A 12307-nucleotide genomic window follows, 5' to 3' on the forward strand; every position below is an offset into this window, starting at 1 on the left:
TATCTTTGTTCCTGAGAGCTTTAGGAAGAGGGATCCTCTCTCCCGAGAAGCAGCAAAGCAGAGTCCCCCCGTGTGCTCCTCAGTGGCTGCTGCAATGAATGACAAGAAAACCCATTTCTAACAGGTGACTTGGCCTATTCATTTCCCTAATTTTGGGCTCTCAGTTCTCCCAAAGTGTTCACTTCCCCACTCAGTTTGGTGTCATCTGCAAACTTATCAGGGTGCACGTGATCCCATCATCCAGATCCCTTATGAAAACATGAAACAGCATTAGGCCCAATGTTGATCCCTGGGGATGCAGAAGAGAGGATCACTTGTTGGCAACCAGAATGGGGAATAATGTTTCAGTGGGTGAGAATGACAGTATCTTATTGCCCAGCCTCTTGGAAAAGCTTGCTGCCTTCCAGGATGAGGCTTTATGTGAATTCCTGCTCTTATATCTTACTTCTAGCATCTGAATATTGTCACTGAGGTGGGAAGAAGTGTTGGGAGCCCAAGTCTGCAGTGAGGATCCCAGCCTGCATGAGGTACCAATTCCAAGCAGTGCTTGGGTCAGCAGCTGTAACCTGGCAGAGCTGCTGCAGCCCGTGCTTGGCACAAACTTCACCAGCAGCAGCGACAAGCTTTGTGCTATATTAAACCCCAGCACACGGATTGCCAGGGGCAAGAGAAATGTGCAGAGGATGAAGACGACGTTTATTTCTGTCCCTTCATTATGAGTCCCGTGATGTTTTGACCTCCTTAAAATCGTCTCGGAGTACAGCAACGAGACACGTGGAACCGCACAGCTCCGACTTCTGGGACTCGCGTCCAACGCTCCACCGAAGAATCAGGCCATGACTTCAGAGAGACCCGCCCCGTCCGCGGCGGTAATGGGGCTAAACACAGCGAAAATGGTGCATCGCTTCCCGCTGCGCCCTGCGGCCGGGAGCCTCCCGCGGGGACACGGCTCCGGTGCGGCTCTCCCGCTCCGCCTCTCTGCGCGGAGGCAGCGCGGAGCTCCGCGCAGGCGCCGCGGTGGGCCGGCCCGGCTCCGCTTCCACTCCCACCCCTCCCCGGCGCCGCCGCGACATGGGCCGGCCCAGCGGCGGGGCCCGCCCCCCGCGGAGGGAGACGCCATTGCGGGTTGTTTGTGCGGGAGGCGGAGGGAGGCGGCGCCGCGGCCGCGGACTCGTTCCCCGCGGCCATCATGTCTACCCCGGCGCGGCGTAGGCTGATGCGCGACTTCAAAAGGTGAGCGGGGCCCTCGGCACCGCCGGGCGGGGACAGGGACAGGGATAGGGATAGGGACAGGGACAGGGCCAGGGCCGGGGCCGGGGCCGGGGCCGGGCTGGCAGCCGAGGCAGCGCCGTCCGGCTGCGGGCCCGACGCGGCCGTACGCGGGGCCGGGGTTCGGGCTCGCACTACCGGCGCTGCCCCGGTTGACCCTTCGGGCAGAGGCGCAGCGGGAGCGGCGTGTCCTGGGCCGCCCGTCTGGCCCCGCTGCTTTGTGCTGAGGCCGGGGGGCTGGCACCGGGCCCCGGGCCCACCTCCGCGGCGGGGCAGGGGCGCGCTGCGGGCCGGCCGCTGTGCCCGTTCCCCGCCGGGGAGGCGACCCCCGGGCAGGGGGGTCCGGCCGGGCAGGGCCGGCTTTGTTCGCGCTGGGCGCCGCGGCCCCGGGCGCCGACGGCTGGGGGCGTCTGAGGATAAAAGTTGAAGCGGCGCCTTCAAAACAAGGGCAGGCCCCGGGTCGCGGGAGCCTCCCGGGGCTGCGGCGGGGAGCGGGGGCTCTCGGGGCCCCTCCAGGTCCCCCAAGGGCCCGGCGGTGCGGAGCTGGGCGGCCGAGCGGTCGGGTCCTGCTCCTTGCACCGCCTCCTCGCACAGGCTTCCCGGCGCTGGGCCCGGCTTTCTGCAGAGCCCGGGCAGGACTGAGGTGTGTTGGAGGCTTGTTGGATTCACGCCTCCCCGAAAATAGGTATTCGGGATGGACAGCTAAAAATGCAGCACAAAGAAGTGGTAAACACATCATTTGGTGAAAAACAAAACGCCCTTTAATGTGTTTATGTGCATTCTGTAGTGTCTGAAGTTTTAAGTCACAAGGAATCTTGTATAACATATACAAACTGCTAAAGACGCAGTTATTAGTTGCGCTCTTTTAAATGTTAATGACTGAACCACAGGCTCTGGACTAATTAATTTCCAGTCTGACATGTAAACACACGTAGAGCGTGTGGAAAAAGGTTGGGGGGCTTCTGCTGTAGCTGTACAGTACATTGTACTGGACTGGAGCCATCAGAAGTTGTTGGAGGTGAGTCAGCTTTGATATCATATCTTTTTTTAGCATCGCTCTGTTATACCAGTACCTGGAAATACATCAGTAAACAGTTGACATGTGTTGTAGTTGCTTAATGTGGCTGCATGTGAAACTCTGGTGGTAAAAGCCTGATGTGTGGATCTACAAGAAGCTGGATGTTTTGGGGATGTGGGACCTTCACCTACTCTTGTGTTTGGGTGTTGGTGTTTGCTGAGCGGGTGTCGCTTGACTCGTGCGCAGACCAAAACAGGATATTCATCTGGTTTATTGTGTTCTGTTACACAGATGACGTGAACCAGTGATTTTGTTCCAGGGTGAGGGACTAAGCCACTTTACAAGATTGCAATCAGATGTGGGGGTGTGAGTTTATAATTTTGGAAGGATTGGTTTAATAACTTGGAAATTCAGGGTGGGGAGAAGACTCTGCAGCTGTGGAAAACACAACCAAGTAAACACAGAGCACATCAAATTGATTTAGTAAATATCTGACAACTTTGATATCCCAAAACTTATTTAACTTTTTCATGTCAGGTTTTTTTCACTCCTCTCTTTCATACCATAAGTTATGTATTTGTTTAGCCTTATGTTCCTTGTACCTCATGCTGAAAAGCAAACCATGTGAAGTCTGCTTCATTTTGTTAAGTGGAAACTCCTTTTGCATACTGTTGTTGTCAAGAGCAGTGAAGAGAGAACAGTTCCACAGCTTTTGTATCTCCTCTAATTTGTTTGACTAAAGCTACAGGAAAAGTTATTACCTTTTTTACTATTACTACTATTTTTGCTGTTAAAAAGGGGCTACAAACACTACATTTCCCCTAACTGTTCAAGGTTTCTGGGCGCTTTTTGGGTCTTATTCCCAATTTCCAGCCCTTGCCACAACCTTTCTGCAGTTAGCCCCTCTGACAGCAGGGTGCACATGAGCTTTTCAATCGCTCCGAAACCCAAAGCCATCCCTCAGATGTGTTTGTCAGGCTGAAGGCTCAGGCACTGCTGTTGGCGGGCAGCCCGGCTGTCGCGTAGGAAGAAGTCCCGTTCCTGCTCTCCCGGACCAAAATAGAAGGGGATTTATGCTGTTGGGACTAAGCTGTCCGAACTGTGTGTGCTCGGGGAGCCAGGATGTAAACACGGTGCTTAGATGGGAGCTGAGCACAAACAGAGCAAGCTCTGCTTCTGGGTGTCACCATAGGGCAATGCCATTGCTCAGTGTCCACATCACATCCAGTTTTATCACAGACTCGGGCGGTGCAAGTGCAGGGCACCAGCATCAGCCCCGAATAAACCTGCATTTACACACTGATGTTTAGTTAGAGTTTGTCCCTTGGTCTGTAGGGCTTTTGGTGGTGCTGGTTCATAGGTGTACTACAGCCAAACCTCATGTTAATGCTCCACAGCGGATTTTGGAGCAAGGGCAACCACTGTGTTTTCTGTATTCTCATCTGACTCAAGAGGCTTCAACAGGAGCTGTCAAAGAAGGCAAATTGCTCCATGGTTGCGCCTTGCTGGTTTACATTGTTCAGGGTCTTATGTGATCCTTAAGCAGAAACCCTGGTGTGCAGAAGGAGAGTGTCTGGATCCTATTCCTGTTGTGATACATATTTCTATGTGGCCTGAGTTTATGTGGCTTTCAGTAAATAACGTGCTTCTCCCTAGTCCAAAGATTAAGGAACTAAAAAGAATTTTAAAAGCTTCCATGATTACTTTAGAGATAAACACATCATGGAACTGGTAAGAGGGAGCTGTACACAAGTTTTCCTCTTGCTCCCTTTTGGAGCAGTCAGCTTTGAAGCAAAACAGGCTTCTACCAAATTTAGCCACATCACACACACGGATCTGGGAGCAGGGAAAGCTCCACTGGCAGTCCCTTGCACTTAGTCCCAGAGAGGGTGTGTAGAAGTGTCACTGGCTGGTTCTCGGCTCCCATTTGTGGCTGCAGTTGGTTCTCCTCCTCGCTGTGGCAGCCAGCAGTGATTGCTCTCCCATGGGTCACGATGTAGTACTGTAAATCCCAGCTGTACGTGGTGCTTTAATATTACCTTGCTGCCTGCACACTTAATCTAACCTGTAGGGCTGTTGTAGTGTGTTGGTTATAGGTTTTGTCTTTCAGAGTATTGATCATCTGCATGTAATGCTTTATGTATTCTCTGATTTGGAATGAGAAAATACATACTAACTCTGCATATAACTGTTCAATTGTACTTGCAGGAGGAAGTATTTCATTTATATAAAGCTTGTCATTCTGTATTTCTCATTCTTAGATTGCAAGAAGACCCTCCTGTGGGTGTCAGTGGTGCACCGTCTGAGAATAACATAATGCAATGGAATGCAGTTATATTTGGGTAAGAGTTTTTGATACCTCTAACATCCTATAGCAAAGGGCTAAATGTACCAAAACCTGGGGGTTGTTTTTACAATTATTCTCCTCTTTTATGTACCTAAAGCCAGCAAACTTAGAAAAGTGACCAAGTGTGCTGTTGTGGTAAGAATGTGGCTTTGGGGGTAACACAGGATGTGTAAGAAAGGCAAATTTAAAATGTTTTCATCTTTTTTTTGTTGACTACAACTTGCACATGGGTTAATAAATAGGTTAGGCTCTGTAGGAGTCGGGTTATGACAAAGCAGGATTCCTTTATAAAGTACATAAGAGCCGCCTGCTCTCAGCCATTAAATCCAGATGTGTTAGCAGGGATGGGATTGATTCCCGGGAGAAGGAGGCACAGGTTCTGCCTGGGAAGTTACATTACATATCCTAGAGAATGGGAATGGCCTTAGTATCCTTTCATAAAACTGAATGTTTTCTAGTAATTTCCTCATTAATTCCATCTAAGGATGTGATGACATATGTATTGCTTGGGGTGACGATGAGGTAGATATCCCAACTAGCACATTGACTGTGAGAAAGTGTCTTAGACATGACACAGCTCTCGGAGGTTGCCTCTGGATACTTCTCTAAATGTTTAGAGAATTCTACCTATTTTTAACTGCCTCTACCTACATCTTGGGGAGGATGAGAAAGATGCACATTTATTGTTGTTCTTTAGAAGTTGGTAATGATCATTTTGTAACTGGAGTCTATGTTGTAAACCTTTCAGGCCAGAAGGGACACCTTTTGAAGATGGTAAGCTGCTGACTTTTATATCTCTGTCATTCTTATAAGTATTGCCAGTATTAACAAATAATAGATGTTATCTGTGTATGGAACAAACTAAGCAAGTGAAGGAGTAAGGTCTCATGGGCTATACAAATATGTATTTCGATGTAAGCAGTGTCTTGCCATAGCGGTTGATGTTTAGTTAGCTGCAAAGCAGTGCTTGCATTGAGACCTTTTTGTACATATACAGCAGAGCTTTTAGCAGGGGAGGCTGGTCTGCTGCTGCCAGATGTGTTTTCCATAGCCAAGCCCAACAAGACAATGTGCTTCTCTGGCTTCATCTTGGTGGCACGTTTGATTCATCTCTGTTCTCTAATGAAGAACAGGTGAAGAATCTTGAGTTGTTCTGAATATAGAGCTTGGTGAGGGGGAGGCAGTACTCAACTGGTACATAAACATGAAAGTTGGTGTGTAATGAACCTCCCTTAGGCACATGAGGAATAATGAGTTTAATAATTATAGTATTATTGCAGTAATTGGCAGCAGATGGGTTTGTCTCTGTGTTGGGTTGGAGGAGTTACAGTAAATTATTCACTGATCCATAATAAAGGTTTTCAGTGAATCAGTCGTGAGCTCCAAAGGCTGAGATTGCTGATTATGAAATTCCAGCGTTTCTTTGCTGGCACCACGGTGCCTTCTTAATGAAACACCTTAAAGTCACCAAAATCCATGGAACCAGCATGTTGGGTCACAGAAGAAGGGGAGGGATAATTGACATTGGATCTAGCTGCCTTTGCCACGTGTGCTGCGAGTCTCCAAGCTTCCACCCCCAGCTGCTCCTGGGTTTATGACTATCACAAAGTAGTAGTTCCATAGTTCCATCATCACTTGAAATACATGAAAAGAAACCAGACTCTCTTGTTTATCTAATGGTGAGGAGAACTATTGATCCTGGAGCACATAACTTATGTTTTGTATGTTCCTGGAAGTGTTGTTTTGCTTTTAGTTATCTGATTGTATTTCTGTTTGTGTTTCAGGTACTTTTAAACTAGTAATAGAATTTTCAGAAGAATATCCCAACAAGCCTCCAACTGTTAGGTTTTTATCAAAAATGTTCCATCCAAATGGTGAGTAAATCACTTTTATTTAGCTGTAATACTCATTAACTACTGTGGTGTGGTCATGTATTTTGTGAAGCTCCAGAATGCTTAACAGCTCTCCATTTCTCTTCACTGCCACCTCCCGAGTGGATGTTTAAGACAGGATGAAGAATTAAGAGTTATGATGCTGTTAAGCAGCAGCTATCTGTCTCTTTCTAATCAATATTTAGCCACGCTAGCAAAGCCTGTGAGCATTTGGTTGGCTTAAAGAGGCAATTCTGGCTGCAGATTCCTGCCCCCTTCCATTAAACCGCCCTCGTGTGTGTGCAGCCACATCGTGAATCAGGGCAGGGAAGTGATGCAGCCAAATGTCATTTATTTCTGTCAGGTGAGATTTCAACCAAGTCCATGCCTTCACGTGGTTCCCTGTGCCAGCCAGTGCTAGCACGGGGAAGAATGTGCAGCTGTAGGGGGCCCCTGTGTCCAACCTGGCCTTGAACACTGCCAGGGATGGGGCAGCCACAGCTTCTCTGGGCACCCTGTGCCAGCGCCTCAGCACCCTCACAGGGAAGAGCTTCTGCCTCAGAGCTCATCTCAATCTCCCCTCTGGCAGGATAAAGCCATTCCCCTTGTCCTGTCCCTACAGGCCCTTGTCCAAAGCCCCTCTCCAGGTTTCCTGGAGCCCCTTTAGGCACTGGAGCTGCTCTGAGGTCTCCCCTTCAGGAGCCTTCTCTTCTCCAGGCTGCCCCAGCCCAGCTCTCTCAGCCTGGCTCCAGAGCAGAGCTGCTCCAGCCCTCGCAGCAGCTCCGGGGCCTCCTCTGGCCTCGCTCCAGCAGCTCCACGTCCCTCTTGTGCTGTTGCCCCAGAGCTGGATCAGGACTGCAGGGGGGGGTCTCCCCAGAGCACAGCAGAGGGGCAGAATCCCCTCCCTTGACCTGCTGCTCACGCTCTGGGGGTGCAGCCCAGGATACAATTGGCTTTCTAGGCTGCAAGTGCACACTGCTGGGTCATGTTGGGCTTAATGACCAACACAGACAGAAGTAGGTTTTCAGGCACACTCCTGTATTGCCTTGGAGTGTCTCTTAGTTTAGAGTATGTGATAATGGGGTGAGAACTGCCACCGTTCAGTGCATGATGGCTGCAGTGAACACCTTGCTGCTCTCTGGGCGGCCTCTCCTCTGTGGAGCAGGGACCAGTCACACAAGAGGAGCACGAAACCAAGTCTTCCAGTTCCCATGCTAATGCCATAATCTTTAGACCTTCCTTCCTTTCCTCTGAAGTGTTCTGTTACTTCCAGTAATACATCTCCTTCAACACACAAGGTGTCAAAGTACAGAAGGTCATGCGATGTAACTGCTGTCCTCTTCCCTAAAGCATCAATTTAAGCGCAGTCTGAATTGGAACAGTAACTCTGCCTTGAACAGTGTGTAATGAACAAACTATAACATAACTCCGACCCTTTCTAAATGACATCTCTGTTGTTCTTACAGTGTATGCGGATGGTAGCATATGTTTAGATATTCTTCAGAATCGCTGGAGTCCAACATATGATGTTTCATCTATTTTAACTTCAATTCAGGTAACTTTGCATCTATTTTAGCAAATACTTCTGTTGTTGTTAGACTCTATTCCAGAATACACAGAATTCTGGTGGTGGGGGCTAGACAGGAATCTCTCTCAAGGGGGACTTCAGGTATTTTGAGCTAAGCAGTAGCTTTTTAGATGAAATAAATGTTAAGGTGCCAACCTATGTAATTATTAATTTTGAGCTACAAAACAGCCATTATATATTTTTGCAGGAGAACAGCTAGTGATTTGGATTGTTTTTAACAGTTTTTAGTCAAGATAGGACATTACATGCAGAGATTTGCCTGCTGTTTGACACACTGAGCTTTATCCTGGAGCCCTGCCCCTGAAGTCCTCAAGGAGGCAGTGCTGAAACCTGATTGACTTGGAGTAAATATAAATGGCCTGGCACAGCAGAAACGTTTCCTTATCTCCTATGTGATTGTTTCTATTTCTCTACAGTGAAGTTTCATCGGAGGCATCTTAAGCCCCTCTTTAGTCCTGAATGACAATAGCAGTGTAATTACCAAATAATCAGTTAGCATCATACGGCTTCCTGGCACAAATGACCACCTATCTGTTAGGTTTGTGAACCTGGCAGTGCTAATGCTTGTGCAGTGTATCATTTGGGGTTCAGTAACGTAATTACAGGTGCCTAACCATGAGTTCACCTTGGGCTTTTTGTTTCACTTGGGCTCTTCTGAGTCAGGTCTGCCTCCTGCAACACATCTGATTTGAGAGTTGTAAACTGATTCTTCCTGGATTTGAAATGTGCTGGTTTGTCTCACGTTTTGTTTTCCCCTTTTTACAGTCTCTGCTTGATGAACCCAACCCAAACAGCCCAGCAAACAGCCAGGCAGCACAACTCTACCAGGAGAACAAACGTGAATATGAGAAAAGAGTTTCAGCTATTGTTGAACAAAGTTGGAATGATTCGTAACAGCTGCTTTGTTACTCTCCCTCCTCGTATTCATATACCATTTAACTCTCAATAGAAAGGCTACCACAGATTTCAAGTGCCACAGTTCTAAGAATTTGCATCAAAACTCATTTGCAACCAAAATTTAAGCCCTCCAGTTTAGGAACCTTTAAAGCTTGTGTATCTTGATTAACGTCCTTTTTATTGCATGGTCTGAACTAAGTTATTGCTACATAAATTTGTAATATATCCTGTTTGTATTTTTTTTCCAAGTGTATAATGTTGGTGTGGAGTTTTCATGACAGAATATACACATTTTGTAAATCTGTACTTTTTCAAATATTGAATGCCTTATTTTTGAATTCTTTAGATTTTTAAATTGGAGAAAAGCACTTAACAAAGTTTTTATATATAACTATTTCATGTACAACTGTTAAATACATAACCTTAGTGCAAGACGTTCTGCTCTCGCTCTGTATCTCTTCCAAAGGGCTCATTTTCAGTCCACGACATGCCTGATACCACTTTACAAAAGGTTAATCCATGATGTAACTGTCTTCACTGGATGTCTCTGCTTCTGCACCACAGCTTAACTCGATTCTGTGTGTCCTCAGTTGTATGAGGAAGAGAAATACTGGTAGCTGCCAGCTTATAGATAAGGAAATAGACTTTGCTCCAAGTCCCACATTAAACCAGTGCCAGAGGGACCTCCATGTCCAGGTTTGGTGCAAATGTATTCTAATAGCTTTTATTTTTCAGGGAGATTGTATTTTACCAAGTTGTAAAATGTTGTCATCCAACTCTGTCCTGTATTCAGGACAGTATTATCCTGATACTGTAATATAGTTTTGAATGCCTTCTAATAATTAAAAGAGGTGCCCCATTAGTTTCCCTTAGGGGTAGCGATAAATTAATCGCCACCACAAGAAAACATGCCTGCAGGTTTAATGGAGTGATTCTTTAAAGCTTGGCTGTGTACCACATAGCCAGGTCTTGTGTCTGTATCAGAGCTCCCACATACTCTAAATTGCCAGTTTAAAGAAGTTTGGGGTTGGTTTTAGAAGTGTTGATGTAGTAATTCCTTACTGTGTTCTGTAATCCAGGCTGGATACTACAGTAAAGAAATAGGCCTTATTCTTTTTCCTCCCAGCAGCAAAACTGTAATCCCTTTGTCATAATTCCAACCAGCATTATGTGTGCACTAAAACCCCCAAATCCCACAGCAAAATACAGCTCAGTGCTGCCTGAAAAGCAGTGGGAGTTTATTTCAGCTAGAAGAGGAAATGATGTTTATTTGCAATAGTTGTTGCTAAAAGTCAATGTCTGGTAACGCAGTGAAGAGGAATATCAATGTATACCTTACACCTGCTTGCAAAGTTGGTTTATAATTCATAGGAACAGCACTATTAACTTTAGAAACAGCAGCCAGAATGCTCATCAAACCATTCTATTTAGTAGCCTGTGGAGGAAAACTACGAAATAAGAACTGTTAGTGTGCAAAGGCTCAGAAGCATCAGTGCTAAGGAATGAGAAACTCCAACCTTGGTAAGTCAGTTTGCTTTCCTTGAGTCGGTGAATTTGTGTTTAAAAACTCTTTATATCTAATTATTAAGAGAAACCCCAGAGGATCCAATTTGCCTTTTGACTGTGGTGAAATTACAGCAACACCAGTGAAGCTGTGTTACATCTTAAAGCAGTGTCAGTGCAAAGATTCTTGTTTAGAAATAGAATGTGGAAAAGCTTAAGAATTGGTCTGAACTTTGAAGTTTGGGGGATTTTTACATTTTGCCTCCTCTTGGAGTGTTTTTGTTCCTTTGACACATGCATGAGATGAGATTTGCCATTCATTAGAGTCCACATCAATGTGATCACTCCTGAGCAGCTGGTGTAGCCTGGTTATAGACTGATGAGGCTCTGAACATGTTTCTATGTACCTGGGGTGGAGGTAGTGTTTGTCTGAGAACTGGAATTGGAACGGGAGGTGCAATCAGTGCTGTGAACTCAGAGCACCAGGACCCACAGTATCCAGGCACATGTGTGTGTTTGAAGGAGTTCAAGCATTCTCTGTTGCAGGCAGGGTTTGGAGCCTGCAGTTAGTAGTCAAGGTAGAAAGTGTCCTGCTGTCCCATGGATCAGGGTAATGATTGTATTCCCACTGTATGGTGAGGAGGGATGTTCCCTTGTGTTTGACCGTGTTAATGCTGCGTGATGGCTGCAGCAGCTGGATGTGAACATCAGGATGGTGAGTATCCAGGGTTTGATGATGCCCAGGGGGTAGATGCTGTAGAGGAACTGGTGTTTCTTGAGGTGGGAGTGCTGCGGTGCGCAGTGTCCTACAGAGAGCTGCGAGGGGCGAAAAAGATCAGTGCCTTCTGCCCTGAATGCGTTAAAAATAACAGAATATAGATTATAGGTAAAACTTGCTGGAGAAGCAGTGTGCTTGCCGGGCACAGTCAATGGTGAACAGGCGGCAGTTCACCGCTGAGCCCCACTGGCACACGGCTCCATCCCTGGCTTCGCTGCCCGCTCCGGAGGGTGCGCTCCCCAGCCCGGGCTCGCGTTCCCCCTGAGGCCGCCTGTGCGGGGTAAAACCACCCGCGGGGTTACATGTGCTGCCGCTCGGGGCTGGCGCCATTTCCCTGCGCTCCCCGCTCCGGGCACCCCCTTCGGGTCTGCTCAGGTGGAGCCCGCCGGGGCCGCTCCCGGTGATGGGCTCCCCGGGCACGGGCCTTGCTCCGCCGCGTTCGGTGCGGGCCGGGACCGGGACCGCGCAGCGGCGCCGGGCTCCGCCGGCAGCGGAAGGCCCGAGCCGGGAGGAGCGGGGCGGGGCCGCGCAGCCGCGCCCGGCTTGAGCCGCCCCTCCGGGACCCGCTGCTCCGGCCCCTCCGTGCCTCAGCGCCCCGGGCCTGTGCCCCGGCACCGGCGGCGCTGGTCTGGCTCCCGGGTGTCCGAGTGAGTGGAGAGCCACCGGCCTCCGGGGCGGAGCGAGCGTCCCCGGGGCACGGTGCCACCGGGGCTGCCCGTGGCCAACACCGCGGGGAAGGAGCGTGGATGAGGGGAGCGCTAAAGGAGATGCTGCTGCTTCCCTCTTCGTGCTGCGGGGAACAAGAACCCTCATAGTGAAGGCTGTGTCCCCATCCCTGGCAGTGTTCAAGGCCAGGTTGGACACAGGGGCTTGGAGCAACCTGCTCTAGTGGAAGGTGTCCCTGCACGTGGCAGGGGGTTGGAACTGGACGAGCTTTAAGGTCCCTTCCAACACAAACCAGTTTGTGAGTCTATTAGATGTAAGGGCAAGTTCAAGTTATGCCAGTTGCCGAGATCACAGTGTAGTCACGATAAAC

At 48.5% G+C, this 12307-nt stretch overlaps 1 protein-coding gene across 1 annotated transcript; it reads left to right on the plus strand.

Annotated features, from left to right (window-relative positions):
* The first annotated feature begins 1083 nt into the window (after positions 1–1083).
* Positions 1084–9691, plus strand: UBE2B (ubiquitin conjugating enzyme E2 B). The gene is made up of 6 exons (XM_030504631.1): positions 1084–1233; positions 4549–4629; positions 5383–5408; positions 6419–6508; positions 7972–8060; positions 8859–9691. Exons 1-6 carry the CDS (start codon positions 1190–1192, stop codon positions 8985–8987), a joined length of 459 nt encoding a protein of 152 aa, XP_030360491.1. The 5' UTR covers positions 1084–1189; the 3' UTR covers positions 8988–9691.
* Positions 9692–12307: the final 2616 nt, after the last annotated feature.

Source organism: Strigops habroptila, chromosome 12, assembly GCF_004027225.2.
Source record: "Strigops habroptila isolate Jane chromosome 12, bStrHab1.2.pri, whole genome shotgun sequence".
Lineage (NCBI taxonomy): Eukaryota > Metazoa > Chordata > Aves > Psittaciformes > Psittacidae > Strigops > Strigops habroptila.